Source organism: Dasypus novemcinctus, chromosome 8 (assembly GCF_030445035.2).
Source record: "Dasypus novemcinctus isolate mDasNov1 chromosome 8, mDasNov1.1.hap2, whole genome shotgun sequence".
Taxonomy (NCBI): Eukaryota; Metazoa; Chordata; class Mammalia; order Cingulata; family Dasypodidae; genus Dasypus; species Dasypus novemcinctus.
The window spans coordinates 20,646,053-20,673,531 of record NC_080680.1 but is presented as its reverse complement, the minus strand read 5'-3'; the positions used below and the strand labels follow the sequence as shown (position 1 = coordinate 20,673,531).

General features: G+C 46.9%; 1 protein-coding gene across 1 annotated transcript in view; it reads right to left on the bottom strand.

The window, feature by feature from the left end:
* FBP1 (fructose-bisphosphatase 1) overlaps positions 1 to 24,398 on the bottom strand; it is a 28,218-nt gene extending 3,820 nt beyond the window's left edge. The window contains exons 1-4 of the mRNA XM_004470933.3: positions 24,126 to 24,398; positions 9,083 to 9,245; positions 7,207 to 7,299; positions 2,466 to 2,606 (exon numbers count right to left, since the gene is read on the bottom strand). Coding sequence (XP_004470990.1) covers positions 2,466 to 2,606; positions 7,207 to 7,299; positions 9,083 to 9,245; positions 24,126 to 24,295 — 567 coding nt within the window. The 5' untranslated portion in view covers positions 24,296 to 24,398. The remainder of the gene's footprint in view (positions 1 to 2,465; positions 2,607 to 7,206; positions 7,300 to 9,082; positions 9,246 to 24,125) is intronic.
* Positions 24,399 to 27,479: the final 3,081 nt, after the last annotated feature.

The window sequence follows — 27,479 nt, the reverse complement described above, 5'->3', positions numbered from 1 at the left end:
CATAGAGACAGATAGTAGATTACAGGTTACCAGGGACCAGGGGGGAGAGGAAAGGGAAGTTATTGCTTAATGGGTTTAGACTTTGAGGGGGATGAAAAAGTTTGGGTAATGGATGTTGGTGATGCTGTAGCACAATATTGTGAATGGAATTAGTACCACTTAACCATACCCTTGAAAGTGGTTAAATCAGGAAATTTTGAGTTTAGTGTGTGTATATATATATCTACAACACATTTTTCTTTAAAAAATAGGATGATCTAGAAAAGACAGAACTGTAGACACAGTAAAAAGTTCAGTGGTTGCCAGAGGTGGGGGGGGGGGGGCGAGTAAGTGAAGCACAGGGCATTTTTACAGAGGAATGGAAGGAGGGAAGGGAGGCAAGCAAGGAGGGAGAGACAGGGAGGAGGGGGGGAAAGAGGAGAGAAGAAGGGAGGACAGGACAGGGAGGGAGAATTGGGGAGGGAGGAGGGAAGGCAGGAACAGGCTAGGATTAAGGCACCCAGAGCTAGAAACTAGAACTAACGGTGCTCATCGAAAGGTGTCATTGTGGGTGATTTTTTTTCTCTTAGGGTTTTCATAATTCCAAAAGTTTTGACCACAAACATGTAGAAATATACTTTTATGATCAGTAAAGCTAAATGGTTTAGAAAATGCAGCCATCCCACCCCATGCGCCCGGAGCCCGAGAAGCCAGGCCTGGCAGACGCGGGTGCCTGGCCAGAACATCCGAGGGGCAGGGGAGAGCCAGTCTCCTGCGCCTGGAGACAAGAGATGCAAAAGCTTTCCTTTTAAAGCCTTCTAGAAGTGCAAATACAGCAGCTGCAGTTGTTTTAGCAGGAACCATCAGCCTGTCCTTGCAGCAAGCCGAAAGGAAGAGAAAGCACTTAGCGTCTCTCCGGTAGGAGGCTCATCCTGGCAGGCATCAGTGAGCCGAATGGTTTTAATCAAACTGAGTGACGACGGTGCGCAGGAGAATGTCACAGGCCTGCACGTTTCCTCCAGACACCTAGCGGCCTTTAGGTCTGAGGAGGGCAAAGGATTATCACATACACAGAAACTTACACCGGGAGAGACACCTGTCCGCAGTCGGGAAGCAAGAAGAGATTTTATTTTGTCCTACACATCCACCAGCTTAAAGGTAGTGGAGAAGACACCAGAGCAATGTCTGGGGAAGCAGTAAACGTCTGGGGAGGCGATAAACCCACTTACGTCAGTGATTTCGGAAACCGCGCGCGGGCGCAGATTGAACTTTGCCCTGGTTCTGCCTGTATTTTTTGGTAAGATTTCCTCACCGGGGGCTTTCCCTGGTGCCTGTTTATTTAAACACCCATACTTGTAAGGAGGTGGAAGTCTGAGTACGTGAGAATGCGTGGAGCAGAGGCAGGCTGTGTGCCTGACACTCACAGAGGTTTCAAGTTCAAAACCCACCGAATAAAGTGTTCCCTTAACATCACGAGGACATTGCTCAAACCAAAAGGAGGTTATAAATCCAATTCTTTTCCCCTTGGGACTTTGGAACCAACAAATAACAAGCCAGTGTTTTAAAGAGTCTTCCTTGGAGTGTATGTTTTAGTGGTGGGTTTAGAAGCTACAAAGTCAGACCAAATATTTAAAGATTTTCCTCCTATTTTATCTGCTCTGTTGAAATCATCATTTCAATGGGTAAAGAGAGCACTCAATAAGCATGTAGGAGAAGTGCTCCACAAATTAGAACTGTTATTGGCTATTTTCCATGGCACCTGGAGTGCTCTCAGGAGGAAGGTAGCTTTTCTCTGTAAGGTGGCTAAGGAAATTATCTTCCTTTCTTTCACTATTTTCATTTCCTTGACCTCTACTCTGTCAAATCCGCATTCACTGAAGGTTTATGTGCATGCACAGGACACCACATAGATTTGGTGGGCTATTTTTGAAGAAACAGTGTAGTCCATTGCTTCAGTTGGGACACCCCCTCTCCTCAGGAAAACAGCCTCTTGACAAAGATAGTGTCAAGAAGTGGACACGGTCCAAGCAGGGATGACAAACAGACAATCCACAGGCCCCACCTGGTCCATAAATGTGTGTTAGTTGGCTAACGTGGCCTATCACAAATCAAGAAATATTACATTTATGCAAACCCAGGGTTTCTTGAAACATCAGAAGCCCTGACAATATTGGGCCATATTCCTGAGTAGTGCCCTTTGCTGAACCTTGTCAGTTCCCCACCGTCCCCTCAGATGACCCACCTGGCCTCCGTGGGCATTTGAGGCACTTGAGTGGGTCCAAGAGGTCAAGTTGGAGCAAAGACTCTCTTATGCTCTGGGCAGATATTCTTTCCCACCTTGACAATCTCCTCATGACAAATGTACTGTCCCTGTATCTTCCCACCCCACCCTCCTTGTCCCTCCCAGGACCTCAGCTCCCACCTCTGCCCACCGCCCACCACATACGCGCTCACACACGCACAGCCCCTCCCCCAAGGCCTCTCACCGGATCTAACATGAAGCAGTTGACACCACAGTCCATGGCGAGGACCAACATGGTGGCGCTGCCGTAGAGCGCGTAGCCGGCGGCCACCAGGTTCCGGCCTGGCTGCAGAGCATCCTTCTCCGAAGGCTCGCCAGTTGAATTCTGGGGCAAGAAAGGAACAAACATGGCTTTTTTTTGGTTTGGTTTTGTGATTGCTCTTTCCAGTGGAACCCTTAAAGGGATGCCTGGCCAAGGTGCGCTAACCGAGGAGGACATCTCCCCAGAGGGGATGAACTCCACACACCAGTAATATCCTGAGTCTATTAGCACAGCAGCCTTCCCACCAGAACCCAAATTTCCTGCATCTGGATCCTTCTTTCCCATCAGGGTCCATCTCCAATTTTATTAATCTGATATTCTCTTCTTTCTCCATGATCACTTCCAAAAATGAGCATGCTCTCTTGCCATCTCTGGCTAATTTAATCTTATTAACAACATCAATGTCTTTCACCTGCCTACTCCATCCCATGGTTAAACAAATTAGCACTGGACTGCCTGGTGTTGAGGAAATCAATTTCATGAGCTCTTGCCAACTGCAGCACATCCCCACTGAAAAGTGTGGTCTATGTCACTCATGCATCCAGGAAATTCTCGGATGTGTAGGAACTTAGGATATCTCCCCAGAGTCATGAGAGGCTAGGGCAATTGCTTTCAAATTTTTTGACCATGCCGCACAGTAAGACATACATTTTATATTGCAAGCCAGAACCAACATACACACACACAAACTGCAAAAAAAAAAAAAATTAACGAAACAACACCTACACTTAGAACATGAGATGCACTGTAATCTATTTTCTATTTTTTCATTTTAAAAAAGAATACTAGCTGCAACCCACTAAGTTAATTTTATAGCCCACTGGGTTGTGTGACACACAGTTTGCCTAAAACAGGGGAAGGGCACATTTTAAGGGGTTGGCTCCTTATCAATGACAGTTTACCACCAAGTGTCATCTTTATTAACATTGACTGGTTTTTCCAATCCCCCAAACAGCTCCCAAACAATTCTTTCAGATTGATTACTCATTGCTTGAAGTTAAACTGAAACGAAGATGGGCAATTTCCCCCACATTTCATTCAGTCATTCCCCCATCACAGATTGGGTAAATAAGGGCATCTGTGTTATGCAGCTAGAGATAAATCTGTTATGAAGCTGGAGATAAATGTCCTCCCAGCACAAACATTCCAAGTAACTTCTTCCTATAACGATTGACAGTGTGGCCCACAGACCCTCTGCATCAGAATCACCTGAGCTACTTCATTGAAAATAACATTTCTCTTTCAATTAAACAGACTAAACATGGGGTAAAAAATTTTAGTTGTTTCCCCAAATGCCAAATTTTTCCAAGGCATAACCTTGAAAAGGACATTAATGGACTGTGTCAATACAGATCCCCTGTTGGGGGGTCATTTTTAACAATGCCTCACTTCCCTCAAAGCCAGGGACGTGGTGCAAAGACCCAGCTCCCTCTAACTATCCTTTCCTCCCCCCGGAGGCTTGGATAACCAGTTCTCAAAGCCCCCAGGGTCCCCCAGCCCAGAAATATCCCTGCCCCCCCGTGGTGATTCAGGAGAGTGAACATCTTTTCCTGAAACTGTCACCAAAGAAATGCCCTCTTCAATTTCCTGGCATGAAATAAGGAACAAAAACACTTGTCTGTGACCCCATACTCAGAAGAAGGAGAAAACAATTTCATGGAATGGCGGATTTGAAAGGCTTCTTTTCTAGCCTGCCTTCCTTCCCTAATGCCTGGATGTCCTCCTCCAAATCCCGGCCATGTCTTTTCCTCCAAGGGAATCAATTCCACTCTCATGCAGACATCCCAGGATAAATCAGTGGGCACAAAGCACTTGAAAAAACGGAAACCCTCTGGACACTACCTTTTTCTACCTAGCCAAGGCCACTGCCTGCTGCTATTTTTAAAGGGCACCGTAAATCAGAGGGTGCCCAGGCTAGAGGAAATCTCATATGAAAGATGTTTATTTAGCTCAAAGAAGAAGAAGGGAAAAAAAGCAACCAGTTAAGCTGTTTCCGAGCATGTAAACAAATATTTTCTGATGCTCTAAAAGGCCAAATGAGCAGCAAGGAAACATCTAGCCATGATGATTGTCCACCACCAAAAGGAATTGTCTTCTAGAGAATCTATTCCTCTGGATGTTTCCATTTCGAGGCTGGGTGACCCCTCGGAAGATGCTGCGGAAGGAACTACAGGCACACCTGGGGAATACTGCGGGTTCAGTTCCAGACCATTGCAATAAAGCGAATGTTGCAATAAAGTGAGTCACACGAATTTTTTGGTTTCCCATACATAAAAAAGTTATGTTGATGCTATATGTAATCTATTAAGTATAATTGCATTATGTCTCAAAAAGCCATGTATATATTATATACCTTAACTAAAATGTGACACAGAGACATGAAATGAACCACTAGAAATATGGCACTCATAGACTTGGCTTGACACAGGGTTGCCACAAACCTCCAACTTGTAAAAAAACAATATCTGCGAAGTGCAATAACACAAGGTGCACCTGGATGTGCCCTTCAAGGCCCTTTTGAGCCTGAGTTTCCAAGCCACAGAAGGGCAAAGGCTGACCACTGTTGCAAAGTGCTCCAGTTACAGATGCCATCCCACAGGGCAAGCCATCCAAGGAGGGGCTTCACAGGAAGAAAAAAGCAGGGGAGGTCTCCCTTGAAGCATCAGGCACCTTGATGTTTAACTGCACTGACTCAAAGGCCCGTGTCATACTCATCATCTTTTCAGTCTTTAAGAGAGTTGCTTTGGGTTCATTGAGAAGTGTTCTCTTCTCAACTAACTGTTGTGTTAGACCAGCATTCATCAGTCAAGCTGGTTTGAATTTTTCTTTTTTAACTTGACAGCCATTGTCTCTCCATTCCCTAGGATGGTTTTTCCTTAAAAGAGCTTTGATTTGTCGCGGAATGAGGTGGAGAATGGGGTCGGCAAACGGTAGCACTGCTTTAATTTACTTAAGTCATTAACCGGAAGTCTTCCTCCCTGTGGAAGGATTTTGCTATAAACCTGACTTGCTATACTATAGATTTTATATTTTGTGAGTCAAATGACATATAGACACATCCTTCTGTGTCTATAATAGGAATGGTACGATTCATGGTAGGTCTTGGAAATTAGAGGAATCATTGCCCTTGCAATTCTGGTAGGAGAATGAGAACCTTCTATAACTCCAGTTGATTTTGGTGTGGATGGGCTTTTCATACAACCAAAAAGCAAAATAAATCCCAATGACCAAAATAACTGTCCCATTTCTCATGGGTATGAAAGGAGATTATGTATAACACTAGACAATAAGTTGCGCTTTTTAAAAAAATATTAAGTGAAATTTCAGGTCTCATTTCTTAAGTTATGACCTTCGTAACCCAGCTCCAACCCTATCCAAGAATCTGAGGGCTCCTAATTAGGTAGTTCCTTATCTCCATCTTCCTCCCCACACCCTTGGAGCTCCAAGTGGTCTAATCACAGCAAAAGAAAACATTAGGAACCCAATGGCACTAACTGCAAACTCAGCAAACCATTCATCCAACCTGTGGCCACCGCCCCTTAACTTCCTCCAGAAGGTTTCCTCCAGCCACCCCAGCCCTTAGAAACCCCACTGTCCTCTGTCTAGATGACGTGGAGTTCTAGTTTCTCTTTCCTACTACAACAGACCTTATATTAAGTCATCTTTGCCCATGTAACATTCCAGTGCAGTTTTTTACTTCAACAAAACAGGGGTTCAGCCTCAACTGCATCTGGGAGGTTTTATTTCATTTTAAAATAAGAAAAACTGGAGCGAAAATGACATAGTTTAGATCTGATAAAGTTTTATGATGTGTTCACAGATAATTCATTCTATCTTTCGCTGGTCTGTGTACTTGAGAGCTTGCTCTCTTTCTAGCACTCTCTTTTACACACACACACACACACACACACACAGAGCACATTTAAAGGAAAAGGAGGAAAGGGAAGCTCTGGAGGTGGGCTGCCTTGCTCAGCTCACACAAATAGAGGAACCAGGACCAGGGGTGGGATTCCCATCCTGCATCTGTGTGCTTTTCATGCCTCAGAGCAGGGGATGGCAAACTTTTCCCATAAGTGGACAGATAGCAAATATTTCAGGCCTGATGGGCCATAGAGTTTCTATCACACTTACTACACAGCGATGCCACTGGAGTGTGAAATCGGTCAGAGGCAACACTTAAGCAAATGCGCGTGACCATATGCCAATCAAACTTATGTCTGGACACTGAAATTTAAATGGCATGGGTCACAAAGTATTATTCCCCTTTAGATTTTTTTCAATCATCTGAAAATTCCTTGCTCACAGGCTGAGTTTGGTCCATGGGCTGTACACATAGTTGGCCAACCCCTAATTTGGAGAATTTAAAGAACAGTTCTGGTATATGCAATCTCAACTGTTGCCGTACTCTCACAATTTTCTTTTGAAAAATCATTTCCCATCATAAAAGTATTAAAATACAGTCAAAAGAGTGAAATATCCTTTTCCTCCCACCCATGTTTTATTACTGTACTTTCTTTTAAGACATTAATGGGTCTTCACTGAACAATTAATGCTGGAAAAGGGATAAGCTGGGATATAAATCTATCTATACACATTCCGGATGCTCAAGCTTAAGTTTTCTTTTGGTCCAAAACCAGGGGCTTGATCTGTCATCATATTTTACCTTTCTGTAGATGCCAAAAATGGTTCCAATAGACACAAGGCAATCAATGTTGGAAGAGCCATCAAGAGGATCAAAACAGACCACATATTTACCCTGGAGCAAAGAAAAAAGAAATGTGGTTTTACTTTAAAAATAAACACATTTAAACCAGATAGAGCATGTACACCCAGGGGAAACAAAGGCAATCTAGGGGTAAGTTCAAGAAATGTGGGTCTCTTTCATTTATACTCTGTCATGGAAGACCTGAGATAAAAATATGTTATTAGAAGATCAATAGGCAGAGAAAACATAATTAGAATAGGAAGTAGATTTAAAAAGTCATAATTTTCTACATAGTTGATATTGTTGGATCATAATTTTGTTTGAGTTTCCTTGGAAGCCAAAGGAAAAAGAGAAACAGGGCTAGTTACTTATTTCTCTTTATTCATAAGAGAAAAACATAATTTCTTGGGTGAAACAAAGACTTTCCTGGTAATGTAATCTACAAGAAACTTCTTATTCAGGTCTAACAGATGATACTTGAAATTGCACTGAATAGTATTCTCAGCAGCATCTCTATTGCAATTCCCAAACAGAAGCGATCCTCTGTTGTGGGAATTCCAAGGATTCCTTCTTTGAGTGGGGTTTTCAGTGTGAGGAGCGGGGTGGAGTGCACTGGTACAGGCTCTCAAGGGTGCACATCTCCTCCCAACTCCACTGTCAGTGCTGTCATGTTGGTAGGTTGAAATCAGCTGTGGGGCGCATTTACACGAGGGGAATTGGCACATGCTACAAATCAGTTGTTTGGGGTTTGGGCTTTTTTTTAAAGAGCTAGTTTACCAAAACACAACTGGGGGTTTTCCATCTCCAAGTTATCCACCTTAAGATGTGGTTTTTAAATGTTCTGTACCACCTTAAGATTGTTCCCTGATCTCTTGCCCTTCAGAAATCACCCTCATTGACTATTACAGGGGAAGGTGTCATCTAGAATATCACATCTGTAGTCAGGGAAGCTTGGGGTGATGGATAGAGAATTCAATCCACATGCCTCAAACTGCCAGATACCTTAAAAGTCCAGCAGAGATAAACATGAACTTTGAGTCTGAAATCTACTTTAGGAATGATGCAAAACAAGTTACTCAAGTGTGATATCCATCTTCCTAATGTGGTCAAGAGTGGGTATGAGGCAGCTACTCTAAATTTATCTTCTCTTTTTTTTTTTCCCCCCCAAATCTGACTCCTTCATATCCCCAAGGCAGAAAAGACAGTAAGTCCACAGAACTGCACTTCTAATCTCAAAAGTTGTCACTAGCATTACTTTTGTTTTCTAAAAGCTGCATATCCTCTCTCATTGAGGTTTTCAATAGTCGTTTGTAGTCAAGCCCCTACCATGGACCAGGCATTGTGCTAGATTCTGGGATAGAGAGAAGAATAGAATCTACCCTCTGCCTTTAGAAGCAATTAGACCAATAGGAACTCCAGTGAGATCCAGTGATGGGAACTGTGAGCAGTTTAGGCTGGCACGAGGGTCAGGTGTGATGGTTGGGAGGTTGGTGGATGGAGCTGAAGCAAAGAGCAAACAGAAGTCAGGCTTGGAAAAGCCTTGAACTCAAGAATGAAGAGGATTAGAGACGAGTCCTCCTTCTCTAAGAGGATTAGAGAAGAGGATTAGAGACGAGATGCCAGTGGCAGGAACTAGTGCTAGTGGTACTGGAGAGGAGAGGACAGATTTTCGATTTGGTTGTGAGGCAGATCTGTGAAGCCCTGACTGATGTGGTTCAGGAGGGAGCTAGGGTGACTCCTAGGAATCCACGTGGATGAACAAATAGCATCCTTTGCAAAGCTGGGAAGAAAAATAGTTACATTTAAACCACTGAGAGTGGAAGCAAAGACCCACCCTTTTCTCAGGCTCTATGATGATGGCCTGCTTATCTTCTTCCGACACAAGGACACAGGTGGCAAAGGACGACTTCAACATGTTAACAACCAGGTCATTGGAGAGGACATCCAGCTTCTTCACTTGGTCGCCAGTCACATTGGTTGAGCCAGCGATTCCATACCTAGAGGGAGGAAAAGCCAGAAAAGGGTCAGCCCTGGTTTCTAGAACTTGTAGATGCATCTGTAAACCCACCCGGAGTGAGCATGTAGTAGGATTTAGAAGAAAGGAAAGAAGACACATTATCTGAGAAGGAACAAGCCATGCAGGACGGTCGTTTCACTGGAGAGAGGGAAACGTGTCCTTCAGCTTCAGCTCAGTCCCTGCCGTGGTGCCCAGCACACCTTCATGGTTAAATCAGGGTTGCTCAACATTCTATTTTTCAGGGGAAGCGGACTTTGGCCCAGTGGTTAGAGCATCCGTCTACCACACGGGAGGTCTGCGGTTCAAGCCCCGGGCCTCCTTGACCCGTGTGGAGCTGGCCCGTGCGCAGTGCTGATGCGCACAAGGAGTGCCCTGCTACACAGGGGTGTCCCCGCGTAGGGGAGCCCCACGCGCAAGGAGTGCACCCGTAAGGAGAGCCGCCCAGCGCGAAGGAGGGAGCAGCCTGCCCAGGAATAGCGCCGCCCACACTTCCCGTGCCGCTGACGACAACAGAAGCGGACAAAGAAACAAGACGCAGCAAAAAAGACACAGAAAACAGACAACCGGGAGAGGGGAGGGGAATTAAATAAATAAAAATAAATCTTTAAAAAAAAAACAAACATTCTATTTTTCATTGTGGCCTCCTAAGGAGTCTTTTTGGATATTTTTTCCTAATCTCACTCCCCCCATGAAATTTTAAAAGCAGAGATGTATTATATGTATAGATCTAGGTGGTTTTCTCTTGTTTGTTTGTTTTGGTTTTGTTGTGTGTTTTTTTAAAGGAGGTATCAGGGATTGAACTTGGGACCTTGTACGTGGGAAGCAGGTGCTCAACCACCAAGCTACACCTACTCCCCGTGTATACCTATGTTAGTATATAAAAAGATGAACATCTTTCTTTGCCCCCCCCTCACCAAGTTTTGCCCCTGAATTCATGGATTAAATGGATCAGTTAAGAGACACAGCAAGAAGGAAAACTTCTGGGTTGGAATGAGCCCAAAGAAGTGAGTTAAGATGTCCATGGTTTTATAGCTGAAAAGATTCTGTACTTTGACGGGGCCCACCACCTCCTATAATAGAGGAAATTCATAATCAGAGACACCAATGGACTGTTCCCAACCATAAGGACAGGGTGGAGGTGAGAACCATGCTCTCACTTCCAGGCTCTCTTACAGATATCCGCTGCCCCTGGCGGGAGTCCTCGGGGATGGAGGGAGTGGGCTACCTGCAGCTTTTCACTTTATCTTCAAGGTAACTTCAAATCAATAACTGTAGAATTCCCATAATCCAACCTGCTCCATCTAAATGCTGCCCAGTTTGTTAGATTTAAGGAAGAGATATGTCCTCATAGCCTGGGCTTGAAACAAACGCAGAGAGGAGGCGAAATGCTTTGGCAGAAAGAAGCACAAAACAAGATATGAGAACACACGTGGAAAGGGAGTGAGAAGGGGCGTCTGAAGATACCGCCCAGCAGCTGAAAGTGGGTGATGGGGTACAACTGCGCTGTGGCCGGGACTGCTGTGGGTTTGCCTGGGAACTCACTGTCACGGTATCCAAAGCCTGAATGTCTAACAAAGGCATTTTATCTAAACACACACCGCTTGTTTCTGGCTGGGCAAAACTGGGCCAGCACCAGACATCTTCCAAGCTCAAGTGTCCAGCCTGACATCCCCCCCGGGGTTCTCCCGGTCGTGTCATCAAGGCCACTTCTTCAGGGCCAGCCAAGCGGGGCATCGTTGCCTTTACCGCGTGGAGAACAGCATGTCAGCCCTCCAGCCCTTTTCCCTGCTTCTTTCTTTTTATCATGCCCCTTCTATTCCATGAGTAAAATCCCAAGGGGTCAGTCAATCTTGCGGAGATAACCCCCATTTGGCTCTCTTCCCACACCATCTCTTCCGATCTCAACTGTGAGTCCAATGCTGCTGGCAGACTAGGCAGCCAAATCCTTTGGTGGCACGAGATGCGCTTCGTGGAGCCCACCAACTCACATACACCCCCTCACTAACACCAGTACCCCCGCCTTCCTAGCCTGAGAGTCCCACCCATCAAGTCGTAATTGATCAAGAGGGGAGAAGAGTGTTGCTGGAAGAGAACACGAACTCTAAGACTGCGGCTCTGTTGAGATTTCACCCTCACCTGCTGGGAGCCTCCTTCCAGCTTGTGTCCACTGAGGCTAATGGCACCAACCTCTTGGGGATGCTGGACCATTCCCTGAGATAAGGGACACAAAGTGCGTAGCACAGACCTCCGTGTCTAATAGGTGGGAAAAAAAAAAAAAGGTAATTCCTTCCTTTCATCTAAAAGGCTGCACTCCTCAAGGGATTGCACATCTGCAGGGGAGGGAAGGGAAGGGAGTGTCTCCACAGTCTCCCCGGGCTTGAGCCACCATCTCGAGCATGTTTTCTTCCATGACATAAGAACCATGGATATGTTTTCCTCCTTGTGTCCCCATCGTAGGCCCTCAAGAAATTCTTGCTGAGGGAATGAATGGCATTCGCAGAGAACAGAAAGCTGAACTTGATGGACTAAGGTAGTTCCAGACCTTGGTGTGATGGAGGAAGAAAATGGCCTGGGGGACCGAGAGGCAGGCCTGCGTCTCCCTGAGGAAGAGGGATGCACGAGGCACTCAAGGCTGGCGGGGAAAAGGCCATGTTCTCTCTGGACTTGGCTCAGAGAGAAGGGTGAAGGTCAACCATGCCGTAGTTTGTGATACACAGGAGCTTGCTGGAGGCTTGTTTGAGTTTTCATGGACTCCACAAGTATTTACTGGGCACCTGCCGTGCACTGGGAACTGTTCTAGATGCTGGGGTTACAGGGCTGTGCAAGCTAGATGAGATCCGTGCCCTCAGGGTGCTTATATTCTAACGTAATATTCAAAGAAGAAACAAGGAACTGAATAAGGTTGTGCAATAGTGACAGGTGCTCTAAGAACATAAATCGAGGCGACAGGGCGACAGCGGGGCAGGTGGTTAACACAGATGTTCAAGGAAGGCCTCACTGCAAAGGGGGCCTTAAAACCGCAGGCTATTTTGAATGTGAAAAAAAGCCCTAAAGAGGCCCAAATAAGTCAGCCAGTAGACTCCAAAGTACAGCTTCATGTTAATAATTTATCCAAAGAAAACACTAAGTTTGCTTTTCATATATTTGCAAACCAGAGGGAGTGTACTCTGTGTGCATTTGTACGAGTAACTTGTAAAAACGTGGGGTCTCTTTCCCATGAGGCCTAGCTCCAGGGAGCACCTAAACGCAGGGACAGGACACCCTGGAAAGGCTCCCCTGGCATGAGGCCAGCTCTGGTTTGTGGTACTCCAGGGCCACCCAGCTGGTCAAGGAGAGACAAGATTCCCTATGACTATGTCCCAAACATACAGTCACCATGATTTATTGAATGAAATAAATCATTTTGGGATTGAATGAAAGTAGGAGAGTTTCTGATGCACAGGATTGTACTTCCTGAGCTTGCAGATTCAGCATCTGGCCAAACAGAAAAGAGAAGCAACTCCTGTACCCCCAGATTATGCCCGAGGCTACAATCACTGTCGAGGGTGGTTGTTATGGGTTGAATTGTGTGTCCTTCCTCCTCCCCTGTGGTGTTCTGAAGCTATGTACCCCAGAAAAACATATTCTTTTACACTGTAGTTTACTCTCCCCCAGTCCATTCAGTGGGTTATGGCAGGATATATACTGTCCTGCATCTGTCCCTGCAATATCATTTAGGACAACTCCAAGTTCCAAAAATGCCCCCACATCACATCTCTTCTTCCCTCTCCCTGCCCTCAGCAACTCCCGTGGCCACTGTCTCCACATCAGTGATAGTTTCTTCCATTGCCAGAGTCACAGTAGTTCTATAGTAGAATACCAGCAAGTCCACTGGTGCAGCACTGCTCCAAAATATATTCACCAAATGCAATGAATGTGCCACAATGATGAAAGAGGTCGTTGATGTGGGAGGAGTGGGGTGGGGTGAGGGGTATATGGAAACCTTTTTTATTTTTTTAATGTAACATTTTTTTGTGATCTATGTATCTTTAAAAAGAAAGGCCATTAAATTAAAAAAAATTTTTTAAACCCACAAAACAGGTTCTTAAACTTGACCCATTCCTGTGGGTGTGAGCCCGCTGTAAGGACTCTCGCTGGGGCTACTTCGCTTAGGCGTGGCCCACCTCAACCAGGAGGGCCTTAGCCCTGTTACTCTAGTCCTTTATAAGCGCAGTGCAACTCAGACCAGAGAGAAAGTCACAGGAAGCAAGAGCCGAAGGTCGACGGCACCGGGAAGAGACGGCACAGGCCAGGAGAGGCGGCCACGTGGCTGGCTCACGACGGGAAGCCCAGGACCGAGGATCCCCGGCAGCCGGCCCCAGGGCCTGGGGAAGAAAGCACGGCCTTGACTTCGCCCTGGTTTGGACTTCCAGCCTCGAAACCGTGAGCCGATAAATTACCACTGTTTAGGCCTAACCCATTGTGCGGTATTTGCTTGGCAGCAAATGCCTCCCCTCCCCCCCCAAAAAAGACACGTTCCAATCCTAGGCCCCAGACCTGTGAAGGCGACCTTACTTGGACACAGGGCCTTTGAAGATGCGATCAGTTAAGATGAGGCCGACCTGGTTAGGGCGGGCCCTGACCCGGTACGGCTGGTGTCTGTATAAGAGGAGGAAATTTGGACACAGCAACAGCACCACGGGGAAGGGCATGTAAAGACGGAAGAGGCAGAGACTGCAGCGATGCATCCTCAAGCCAAGAAACGCGTAGGATGGCCAGAAACCACAGACGGGGGAAGAGGCGAGGCCGGGTTCTCCCCAGCAGACCGCACAGGCGGCGTGCCCTGCCGACGCCTTGGTTTTGGACTTCCAACCTCAAGAACAGTGGAAAAATAAATTTCTGTTATTTCAGGCACCAGGTTTGTAGTACTTTAGAATGGCAGCCACAGGAAACTAAGACAGTGGGTGACTCGTCAAATCACGGTCACCAGCCAGGTTTCTTCGCTGCCACTCTGGGACTTCAAAGTGGGTCCTACTCTTAGGTCAAAGAAGGACCAACACGCATAGAAGCAGAGGCTCCCAGAGGGTGACACATTCTAACCACGATGTAAGATGTGTGGACAAGCGATATGCTGCAGGGATGGACAATACGGGGGATACTCACTGCACATCGTGCTGAGATGGTTGTTTCATCGCCAGATCATCGCAAAAGCCTAACTACTTCTCCAACTCTGCCTCCTTCGGGGTTTCCGTTACACAACTGGGTGACGACCGATGGGCTCCACTGGCTCTTAGCCCGCTCGTCCTCTTCTCACTACCCCATTGAGGGTCCCTTCCCTATTCTGGCAGGAAGAATCCTTCTCCAACATCTGATCATTTTTAAAATTTTATTGTGGTAAGCTATATCACATAAAATTTGCCATAGCCATACTTAAATGTACATCCAGTGGCATTAATGACATTCCCAATTTTGTGCTACCATCAGCCCCACCATTACCAACACTTTTCCATCACCCCAAACAGAAACTCTGTGACCATTAAGCAATAACTCTCCCATCTCCCCTCATCCCAACCCCTGGTAACCGCAATCTACTTTGTCTCTATGAATTTATTTTAGATATTTCATGTAACTGGAATCATCCATATTTGTCCTTTTGTGTCTGGCTTATTTTGCTTAGCATAATAATATTTAAGGTTCACCCATGATGTAGCATTCACCAGAACTCCATTCCTTTTTGGCTGCATAATAATCCATCGTATGGATATACCACATTTTGTTTATTCATCTGTTGATGAACACAGGTTGTTTCCACCTTTCGGCTGTTGTGAATAATGTTGCTAATGGATGTTGGTGTAGCTCTAGTTGTTGTTTTTTGTTTTTGTTTTTAGGAGGTATCAAGGATTGAACCCAGGACCTTGTGCATGGGAAGCAGGTGCTCAGCCCCTGAGCTATAGCCACTCCCTAATGAGAGCTGTTTCTTTTCATTTGTTTGTTTGTCTGTCTTTGTTTCGAAGAGGTACCAGGGATCAAACCTGGGACCTTGTATATGGGAAGCGGGTGCTCAACCACTTGAGCTACATCTGCTCCCCTCTAGTTGTTTGAGAAGTGTTAAAAGACACGTGGAGATAAGATTATTCTGGGCCCCTCGAACTCAAAACTGATGTATTTCCATTCCTCTTCTAAGTCATCCTTGCAGGAGAGATTCTCCTGGTGAGCCCTAGCATTAAGAAAACTTTCAGGGAGGCACAGAAAAGTGACTCTAAGGCAAAAACAAGGTTCAGAAGAGTGAAATCTCAGACTGTCAGCAAATAATACGGATATGTTGATAATGACAGTATCTGGGTTTTTGTGATCATCTCACTGGATATTCTTTGAGTTATGTCTTAGTCTGTTACGTGTCTCTCACGCTGCCCTGCCCTGCATTATTTTGAGGCAGGCATGCAAGGCCATGATGATGAGGCAAGCTCAGCAAATACACTTCCACAGGTCAATGAAAAGCCAGAAGCCAGCAAGACTTCTGTGACTTGGACAGAGGGAAAAAAGCCTTCAGAAATCTCTTCCAGGAACTAATTACCTGAAGAGTACATGGAGTTTATTTTCTCCGTAAGTTTTCAGAAAACTCCCTTGAACCAAGACATTTCTTCATTCTGACCCATCATCATTCGTCAAAGGCCCTGAAGGGTAGTCTAAGAAGAGCCTGCAGTACGTATTTTGATGTCCATGGGGAGACTTGCCCACAGAATCAATGGCAGATGTGGCCTCAGCTCCTGGCAAGAAGGTCACACTTTTGCTTGGTCCATTGAACCCGGCCTGGGAATTTTTTGCTCAGGAAGTGAATTAATAATACTCTTCAAACTGAAGTTCTAGATTGACTTCAGGGGAGCTGAGCAGGAGCTGGAAGCTCTGTCCTGGTTTAGAAGGTGCTTTGGTGTTGTGGAGAAGAGGGCATGGCACCATGGGGCTTGAGCAATGCCCTTCTCACAGCACTTGCCTCCCTTTTAGCTCAATTCCCAATTTGCTATCCGCAGGAATTAGAATAAGGCAGCAAATGAGGTTTCAGGGATGTGGGGAAACCACTGTATGACCCTGTCAAATGTCAAAGATGTGACAGCACCTGGAAGTAGGCCTGCACATAGTAAGTGCTCAGTGAACACTTTTTGAGGGGATGAATGAATTTAGAGAGTAACAATGGAATCCAAACTCTTTAAAGATTGCAAATTCCATTAGACTCCATGGTATCAGTAATGGCTCCCTTTATAATCTCTATGATCTAAGACCCCCACTCCCCCAAACAACACTCAGCTCAACCCACCCCTTGATTGAACAGTGTGCTTGCGAGACAAACTCAGTGGCAAGACGAGTGGCATAGCTCGTCCCTCCAGCCAGATCATCAGGAGGCCAGGGTGTCGAGGCTCTGACTGGAGACCCCTGGGGCTCAGACCCCCAGCTCTGCCACACGCTAAGTAACCCTGGGCAGGTCACTTAGTATCTCCGACCTTAGGTTCTCCATCTGTAAAGTGGGAATATATCTCTTCACAATGGGGAAGAGGAGGGGTAAATTAGTTCATATGGCCCAAGGGCTTAGAAGAGTGCCTGGCAGACTGTTATGGCTCCATTCCCACTTTGAACTCCCCTGGGCACAAATACAACCATGTTTGGAAGCACGGAAGGGTCCTGTGTTCGAATGCTGCCTTTCCCTCGTGGCAATCACGTACCCTCCACCAAGCAGGCTGGCCTCCCAGATGGAAGGTTCCCCCCCAGGCATACTGCCCATGATGCACCTGGTGCCCCCAGTCTCACCCAAAAATGGCGGCCTGACTCTTCTGACAGACCCATAGGCATCCCCCAAATATATAAGTGCGGACCGACAGTGGTGGGCAGGAGAGCAGCACCCTCTAAACCAGTTTTGCTGGCAAGTTCTGGGAAAACAGCCAAGGCAGAACTGTTGTCACAGGTAGCTGGCAAGGAGGAAAAAGTGCTCCAAGTTTACACTGGACTAAAACTCACTGGGGACATTATTTGATTTGAGATATGAAAGACAGTTCATTTGGATTTTATTAAAATGAGCTAACCCTGCAGCCCAAGTAGTTTTACTATCAGTGGAGGAAAGCAGCCCATTAGGGTTCAGGTCCTGCGACCTTTCCTTTTAAAACCCCCAGAGACACAAAAGTTCTCCTTCCGGAATTTGGGGAGCAAAAATTAATCTTAGACGCTGTCTCTATTTCTTCTTTTACAGTAAACCTCGGTGACATTTTTGAAAAAGCTATAAACTCATTTTAATTCACATGATAGGGAATTCATGGAAAGGATGTGTTAACTTGGCAAGGATTTTTAAATCCTTGAAAAAATGTGGATTAAGTATTAGCATGGCTTTTCTAATCTGCAAATGATTTCTGGACCCTAAAGTGGAATGGGCCATTTCACAGCCACCAAGCCTGGGATACCTGACACTCTGATTTCTAACGACCCGGGAAAGCTGTCTGTAGCATTTCTGAAGCACAGCACTGGACCTAAGGATTGGAGTCAATTCTCATGTGACCTTAATTTGCTAACTGGTCTAGGAGGACATCGCCTGCTGCCTACACAACGAATCTTAAGCAGGGCAGTGCTTTCCACAGCGGGCAAAAGAACCAAGTTGGAAAGTTCAGTTTCCTAACACCCTACAAAAGGAAAAGGGAGGCAAGATTATTATTGACTCCTTATGACTCACCTCAGGGGTAACACTGAAAAGTGGCCTCTCGTTTGCTACTGATTGATAACTTCGTGGTAAAGGACCAGCTGTTCACTCAGCCCTGAACGTCCAAGGGTCAGTTCAGAAATACAACGATGAAGAGACCTGCTTTCAAAGGTCACAAGCCCAGCTTTGCCTGTGGGCCAAAAACGGGCAACTAGAATGGTGTGTGGCTGGCTGGGTTTCTTTTATGGAAAGGAAGTTACAATTCACTTTTTACAGAGACGATCATTCAAGAAACAGGAAATAATTCTGATACAGCTTCTAAAATTGTCATGCTATCATAAACTACAAGATTTGAAGAGACACTTAAACATATATTAGCTGATCCATAAATTCCAAAATCAAAACCAAAGTTATTTCTCCTTTTCTTCTGTTTAAGAGGATCCCATATATAAAGGCAACTTTTCTGAACACCATGTGAGCATAAGTGGGGAGAGCTTTCCTAACCAACTAGTTGGTGCGATTGACATTTTAATATAGAGTATTCTAGCTTGGAATATATTCTTGCTGATATGCACATGGGCTGGGCTGCTACTACAGAATAAACAGCAAATTAATAACAAAAGTACTATCAGTTTGAAATAAAAAACAGTGACGATGAAGATACTGTTTAATGAACACAGTTCATCCCTACACAACTCTTTAAGGTTGAAAATACAGTTATCTCTATTTTACAAATGGGGAAACTGAGGCTCGGAGATGGTACATCAACTGCACAAATCCTCATGGAAATTAAATGGCAGAGAGATGACTAGGAACTCAGATCCCTTGCTCTGAAATTCCTGCTCTTAAGCCCTGCATGTTTCTGTTCCTCTAAATCCAGTCCTCATTTTCTTCTCTTCTTCTCACCTCTGGGCAAATATGCCTAAATCCAGTGGCCAAATCTTACTCAGTTCTTCATGCCCGAATTCCAGACTGGCATGTCCAACTGCAGGATATCATCTCCAATGGGATAACCCTCTAATGCCACAAGGTCCAACGTTTCCAAAAGGTTGGAATCACCTTCTCACCCTTGTTCAGCCTCCTGAAATCAGCACCTCCTCCCAAATTCTACTCTTTTATTTTTTAAAAGATATTTTAGTTTTATTTTTTATTTATTTCTCTCCCCCCACCCCCCGAGTTGTCTGCTCTCTGTGTCCATTCACTGTGTGTTCTTCCGTGACCGCTTCTATCCTTATCAGCAGCACCAGGAATCTGTGTTTCTTTTAGTTGTGTCATCTTGCTGTGTCAGCTCTCCGTGTGCGCGGCGCCATTCCTAGGCAGGCTGCACTTTCTTCTGCACTGGGTGGCTCTCCTTATGGGGCGCACTCCTTGTGCGTGGGGCTCCCCTACGCGGGGGACACCCCTGTGTAGCACGGCACTCCTTGCGCGCATCAGCACTGCGCATGGGCCAGCTCCACACAGGTCAAGGAGGCCCGGGGTTTGAACCACGGACCTCCCACGTGGTAGACAGACGCCCTAACCACTGGGCCAAGTCCGCTTCCCATTGAATTCTACTCTTGATTCCTGTTTTGTTTCATTTTTCAAATGACCCATCTTGCAACTGCTAGGACGAGTTCTCTGAAAACCTCTCTCAAATTTGGAATTTATTATAAGTCAACTAGAACTAAGCAGACTACCTCCTTCTTAAGGAGAGTGAGTTTAAATGAGACAATTTAATATACAGAGTATATGTATGCAGTGATTATGCTGTTTACAAAACAAACCTATGTGCAACTGAAATCTCACTTTAAATGCCTATAGATTCCTCACATAGTCCTGATTGTCTATATTTTTAGGCTTAGTGTAACATATTATTTATTGATTTACGAGTAAACAATTTATTAAATGGAAAAAAAAAGGCTCAGGCTTTTCCAAGGCCTCTTCCCCATTCTTCTCCAACACTGCTGCTCTTTTTCAACTGGTTTTTCCCATGTCTTATTTTTGCTCTTCCAGTTCTTTATATTTCCTGACAAAACTTCCCCAGATTAATCTCTAATCATGCCACTGTCTTATTCCAAAACTTTTACTCTCTCCACTTTGCATACCTCTCAAAAAGTGTAAGTTGGGAAGGAGACTTGGCCCAGTGGTTAGGCCATCTGTCTATCACATGGGAGGTCCGCGGTTCAAACCCCGGGCCTCCTTGACCCGTGTGGAGCTGGCCCATGCACAGTGCTGATGCGCGCAAGGAGTGCCCTGCCACGCAGGGGTGTCCCCGCATAGGGGAGCCCCACGTGCAAGGAGTGCGTCCTGTAAGGAGAGCCGCCCAGCGCCAAAGAAAGTGCAGCCTGCCCAGGAATGACGCCGCACACACGGAGAGCTGACACAGCAAAGGGAGACACAGATTCCTGGTGCTGCTGACAACAACAGAAGCGGACAAAGAACACGCAGCAAATAGACACAGACAACTGGAGCGGGGTCGGGTGGTGGAGGTGGAAGAAAGAAAGAAAGAAATCTTTAAAAAAAAAAGTATAAGTTATTCACCCTTGCTATCTGATGCTCCCTAACACACTCGCAATTTAACAGCCCCAAACTCCCCATCACGTGCCCCCCCATCATGTGCCCCCCCCGCACTTTAGACTGGCTGAGTAACTTTTCTGGAAACAATCCTTCCCAGCTCAGTACCTTGGCTCACACAACGCCCAGCCTGAAATGCTTTTAGCCATTAGGCCTTATGCCACCTGGGACTGTCCGTTTCAAATGCACCTCTTGAGGCGCCACAATCCTTTGCACCTGCATATATATATCTTTTGGACACCTCAATGATAAGAGTCTTTTTGGTCCCTCTGATAGATGGTTGCTAAGTGTTTTCATGAATGAACCAGAAGGCTGACTATCCCTTGCCCTAGAGCTGCCTATCTTTTCTCATAAGAGTAGGTGATGGAGAGTTGAGAAGCAAATACATAAGGCTTTAGGAAATTGTTTCCCAAAAGGCAATGACTCCTTGGGAAAAGGTTTTGAATTAATATTAGAAATATAACTGGTGGGGGGTCGCAGATGTGGCCCAGGCAGTTGGGTGCCCACCGCCCACATGGATGGTCCCAGGATCGGCTCCCAGGGCCTCCTAAAGAATACAAACAAACAACGAGCAGACATCAAGCAAAAACAACAAGCAGACAAGGAGAAAAAACGAGCAGGCAATGAGCAAAAAAAACCCAAAAGAGTAGGGAGTGGATGTGGCTTGAGCAGTTGAGTGCCTGCCTCCCACATGGGAGGTCCCGGGTTTGATTCCTGGTACCGCCTAAAGAAGAAACAAAGAACAGACGATGAGCAGACAATGAGCAACAAAAACAATGAGCAAACAGACAAGGGAGCCATGGAGGGGGTGGCGGATAAAAGAAACCTTTAAAAAACATGTAAATGATGGATAAAATTTAGAGTTTGGTGAGCTTTCAATGATTTCTAGAAAATAAAGGAAGAGATGTGTGGTGTGGCAAAAAAGGGTCCTGAGCTGAGGTTCTGGAGACCTGGGTCACAGACCAAGTCACCTCATCTTCCCTGGGTTTCAGTGTCCTCAACTGTAAACGAAGGGATTGGACTAGGTGACTTCTAAGTCTCTTTTATTTAGAAACTCTAGCATTTCGTGAACATCTTACCACGAAGCTAAGAAAGTGGCAACAATAGCAACCGTAGGCAAAAAAGGAGAGGGAATCTGGCTCTACGCTGAACTTCCTAAAGTTCCCTCTTTGTGGAGCTCCCCAGACGTGTTCTGTGACGTTACTGCATATCTGCAGTCAAGCTGTCTCTCTGGGCGCGTGAGCTCTAGGGCAAGGCTTCAGCACAACCTACTTGCACACACCCTGGTCTTTTCATCTGAGATATCACAGCCTGTAATGAATGGAATTTGGAGGCCTGATTTGAGATCTTGTCTCGTTGCCGCCTGCCTGACTACATGTCCTATTGAGAAATGCCCAATTCTTACTTTCCCACAGGTATACTTAAGGGCCTGGGTTCTTTCTGGCCTCATCAGCCGCCCTCACAACCAGGCATCAACCCCAGTTCCAAGGGTACAACACGGTCAAACAAAGACCCGTGAAAACTAAACGCCCAAAGACAGGACAAGAGTCAGAGAACTTGCAATAGGGCCAGGCAGTGGAATACTACACAAGTTTTAAAAAAAGGAGGTAGATTTATACATCCTGATATTAAGGGATGTTCATTATATATTGCTGAGTAATAAAAGCAAGCTGCAGAAAAGTATGCCAAGTGTGAGCCCATTTTGTTGGTTATTTACATGTAGGCATTATGGAAATACATGTTCATGTACTCACTTTCCTGATTATAAAGAAATATATGGGGAAAAAATAACCAGAAAATTGTTAATAGTAGATAGCCCAAGGAACGGTCATAAGGCAGATTTCATGATGTCCTTCATGTTCACTAGAACAGTTTGAATTTTTGTCAATAAATGCAACTTCTTTATTAGGTTAGAAGAATAACAACAGTTAGGCAGCTTAAATGAGCACCCTTTGTCCAGGACCCGCTATCAACAGTCATACACGCATTATCTGAGTAGGGGAAACACACCTCTCTCCAAGTGTTCATAGTTCATAAAAACATTAAACTGATCCATAAATGCCGAGGTTACTTAAAAGGTGGGAAAGATATACCTCAAAACAGATCTTGAGTTTCTGAGTCTCTTTGGGGTTTGAAAGGTACTGACACAGTTTTAAAAACAACATAAGAAAGGATAAGTTCTTTTTTAAAATAGCTCCCTGTCTCAAAGCCATGAGACCACCTATATTTGAAAATCAAATCTGAAGTGAGATTTTAACTGAGCATATTTACTAAAGCAAAGAATCCTTAGACTATTAAGAGAGGCCAAAGAAGAAATTAGTAATGGGGCCACCAACTTTCTGTGATATCTGTTCCAAACTCTCTCCCAGCCCACCCCTGCTTGACATCTGAAAATAAGTACGTGATCGCATGCTCCTTTCTGAAGTGTTAGCTCCACCAGCCCATACTTTGGGACTGGAAGCCAAACAGTCTGCCAGGAAAGGAATCCAGGTTGAAGGAAGGGTGGAGGGTGGGAGAGGAACAATTTTAAATAATGCAGAAAGCACATTCCAAAGTAGCAGGGTTACACTGTTCAGATCAGCTACGGGCGTCATGCCTCAGTTTTTTTTTTTAATAGTGCTCATAAGTGTGAGAAATGTTTAGGAAGGATTGTGGCAACCTGAAAACCAGGGACCCTTCAGTTACAGCAAGGAACAGCCTATAAAAAAAAACTGCACCCCAAGATAAATCAAAGGGTGTTTGTGTGACTTACAGAAAACTTCACAGAAGGTGCCATTTGGATCCCCACGTCCCCTAAGTCCTGGCTTCTCAGAGTGTGGCCCCACCTGAGAAGCATGGGCACCACTGGAGAGTGTGTTAGAAATGGGGGCTCTCAGGCCCACCCCAGCCACCGGTAACAAGACCCCCAAATGATTCCTGTGCAGGCTGGCAATTGAGGCGCACGCACTGTCCGCTCAATTAAAACCATTTCGTTTACACACAGCTTTGGGGCAAGGCTCCTCACACCATAACTGCAGATGGATAGATGTGTTTTAACCTCTCTGGGTGAGCCTTCTCTGTTTTGGGAACAGCACAGCAATTGCCCCAGGCAGCGCCCGCCTACCAGAGCACTTTGCAGCAATTGCCCCAGGCAGCGCCCGCCCACCGGAGCACTTTGCACAGAGCACTTTGCAGCCAACTACCCCTGAGAGCTCTGGGATGCACGCCTGGCCTTCACTTGCTACTAGGGCTGGTTTAGGGTCAAAGAGACACTGGATTGAAAACCTGACTTGGGACCCCAATTCCAAAGGGAGTGAAGGAGGACACACTTTCCTGTAGGAAGTGACCCCAAACTAGAAGGGGTGTGGCGGGCAGGCCAGGTGCCATCGCTGGCCAGCCAGTTTCACCTGGAGGCGCTGAGGGACATGCCAAGGCAAGCTGCTCAGTGCAAGAGGGATGAGGATGGAGGCAGGAGTCCACCTGGGAGACAGGCCCTCCAGCGGGTCCCTCCAGGATTGGGGCAGAGGACAGGGTTTGAGTGCGGCTAGGCAGGCTTGTGGAGAGAAGAGCTACCAGACAGACAGACAGAGAGATTCTCGGATGTCAGACAGACAGATTGCTGACAGTGGGATGGCCAGAAGGCCAGGGGTGGGCGATCCCCGCCTGACTCACAGGTGCGCGATGCCCGCCTTGCGCACGGCGGTGGAGATGGCCTTGACCGCCGTGCAGAGCGAGTTGAGCAGCTGGGTCATCTCGCCCGTGCCGCGGGCCTTCCTGCCCTCCTCCATGACGAAGCGGGTCAGGGTGAGGACATTGGTGTCGAAGGGCGCGTGGTCCGTCATGCTGGGCCCGGGCTGCGGCGCGCGGGGCGGCAGGTGCGCGGCGGGGAGGCGGCGGCGGCGCGGGGCGCGGAACTGGCTGCGGGTGCCCGCGGCGAGCGCCCCGGGGGAGCCTATAGGCGCCGGGGCCCGCCTCCCGCCGCCGCCTCCCGCCCCCGCCGGAAACGCCTCGGCGCTCGGACCTCCCCGGCCGCCCCGCGCCGCCCCGCCCGCTCGCGCTCGCTGCGAGGTCCAGACCTTCCGGGCCCCGCGCCCCGCGCCACCTCCGCTTCCCCCGTAGGCGGCCCGACACGCCTCCGTTCGGTCGGGGCGCGGCCGCGTGCCTTGGCGGAGCGTCACTCTGGGCCACCCACGTTCTCTCTTTCAGTCCCCGCAAAAACCCTGCCCGAGAGGTACAGTCGTGATTTTTTTTTTCTTCCAAAGTAGGAAACAGGTTCAGAAAGGTTAAGTAACTTGTTGAACATTGCACAGCTGGTAAGTGAAGAAGCCAGGCCCGCAGTCCGGGGCGGCTTGCGTTCAGCGGCCTCTTCCCCTCCTGGCTGGCCAGCGCTGCCCTGGTCCTCCCCTGTTTAGGCCTGTTACCTGGCTCCTCTCATCTCGGGAGTGGATTCCTGACAGCCCACGAGGGAGTCCTTAATTCAGGCCTCTTCCTCTCAAGATCCCTATAATTTGAAAGCCCTTGGGAGGCCTAGAGTTCTAATACAGGCTACAACTCCAGGCGGCTTGAAGATATGTAGGGTGCCCGCAGTAAGCCAGCCGCATAAAGGACAAAATATTGTGAGATTCCCCATGTACAAAATATCTAGAATCAGCAAATGCCTAGAGACAAAGGAGACCAGAGGTTGCCAGTGCCTGGGGGAGAGGAGAGCCCGCAGTTACTGCTTTACCTGCTTTCTGTTTGAGGTGATGGAAAGGATTTGGATGGTGGTGAGGGCTGCACAGCATTGTGCGTGTAATTAACACTACTGCATTATGCACTTAAGATAGTTAAAATGGGAAAGTTTGTTATATGTTAACACAGTGAAAAAATTTTGGGGGGGGGGGAAAAGCAACTGGAGACTTTAGTTTCCAACAACTGCAAAAAAAAAAAAAAAAAAAAAAAGGAGAGGAAAGTGTCCTCTGAGCAGCGCTGGCTAGTTAGTGGTAGCCCCGGGGCCTGCAGGCTTTGCGGCCACAACAGCTGCCTGAAGGCTGATCACGCCCAGATTCACGTCAAGGAATCACTGATTGTTAATAAATAGTTAGCATTTATTTATAAACATTTATTGTGTAACTACTATGTGTTGGACATTGTTCTAAGCACCTGGGCATGGAGCTTGAACAAAACAGATAAAACCCTTGCTCTCCCGGTGCTTGCATTTTAACAGAGAAACAACACAAGAAATACTAGCTCTAGTATGTGAGATGGCGGTAAGTGCTATTGAAAGCAGAATAGGAACCGGAGATGGGGAATGTTGGGGAGGGAGATTTAAATAGAGGAGTCTGGGAGATTTCACTGGGAAAGTGGCATTCGAGCAAAAAGTTGAAGGATGCCGGCAGAGATTGGAAGAGGAATGTTTTCAGCAGTGAGAAAAGCATGTGCAAAGGCCCTGAGGTGGGAGCATGTGAGGAGCCGGAGGGCTGGCCAGGAGATCATTGTAGCCGGAACTAGCAAGGGGGCGAAGGGAGAAGATGAGGTCATGGGTGGGAGGACGCAGTTGTGGGGCCTGGAAGCCTGTGGAAGGTCTGATTTTGACTTGAGTAGGAAGGAAATCCCTGGAGAGTTTCCGATAGAGGAAAGGCATGACCTGACCTGCCTTTTCACATGGTGACTCTGGCTGCTGTGTTCAGATTAGACCAAAGAGGAGAGAAGACAGATGCTTCTGAGACGACTGAGAGAGGTCGGTGGCTTGGATGGAGACGGTAGCAGTGGAGGCGGCACGAAGTGGTTGCATTCTGAACATGTTTTGAAGTTGGAACTGATCAGATTGACCAGTGAGGTGTGTGAGAAAGAGGGGTTGGGGATGCATCAAAGGCTAGGGAAGGACAAGCTGCCCTCACCTGCGATGGACAAGCCCAGGAGGGGAGGATGTTGGGGATCTAACCAGGATCTAATTATAGGGCAGCTAAGTTGGACATGCCTCTTAGACACCCAAGTGACTATTAAGTGGACAGGTGTGAGTCCGGAGCTGAGAGGAGAGGCCGGTGCTGGAGGCATGCACAGGAGGCCTCCCTGAATGGACAGTGTTTTGAACCTTGAGACTGGGAGAGGTCACCAAGGAAGGGGTAGGCTGGCAGCTAAGAGGGGTGGCTTCCCAAAAGCCAGCTGATCGATGTGCCGAATGCTGCAGATGAGTCGTTCAGGATCGGAACTGCACGCTGACAGCTGAGTGTAGTCGCTGGGCTGATTCGAATGCCGGGGAAGTCAGATGGGGGAGGCTGGACGAGGGATGGTGGAGGAACCACCAGGAAAGATGCAGGTCCTGTCTCCCCAGGGGGCTGTTGACCCCGGCAGGGAACAGACCATTTGAGGCAGTGCACAAATTCCACTTAACTCTTTGCTCCTCGTGTAATTCTTCAGGAGAAATAGTGTCGAATGTTAAAACAAAAACCTAGGAAGAGACGTATTTCCTGAAATATAAAATATGCAATGCGATGACATACTTTTGGCCTAGCAACTAGTTATATAGCCGCTCCGTTCAAGGCTTTGCCCATTTATGTCTCAGATTTCTTATCCCTCGGTGTAGTGGTTGGGAGCTGTATGCACTCCAGAAAAACGTGTGCTTAAACTTAAGCTGTTCCACGGGTGGGAACCCCTTGTACGTAGGACATTTCGATGAGGTTACTTCAGGCAAGGTGTGGCCCACCTCAGCCAGGAGGGGTCTCAATCCTTTTCCTGGAGTCCTTTATAAGCAGAATGACATTCGACAGAAAAAAGCCATGGGCAGCACGAGGTTGACATTCAGCAGAACGCAGAAGAGGACGGAGAGGCCCGGAAAGGCCACCATGTGCATTGCCTTGTGACCGGGGAGCCAGGGACTAAGTATCACGGGCACCCAGCCCCAGGGTGCCGGTCTTTGGGAAGAAAGTATCGCCTTGATGACTCCTTGATTTGGCCTCACTTCTTAGCCTCAAAACCGTGGGCTAATTCCCATTGTTTAAGCCAACCCATTGCATGGCATTTGCTTGAGTAGGCAAGGAAACTACA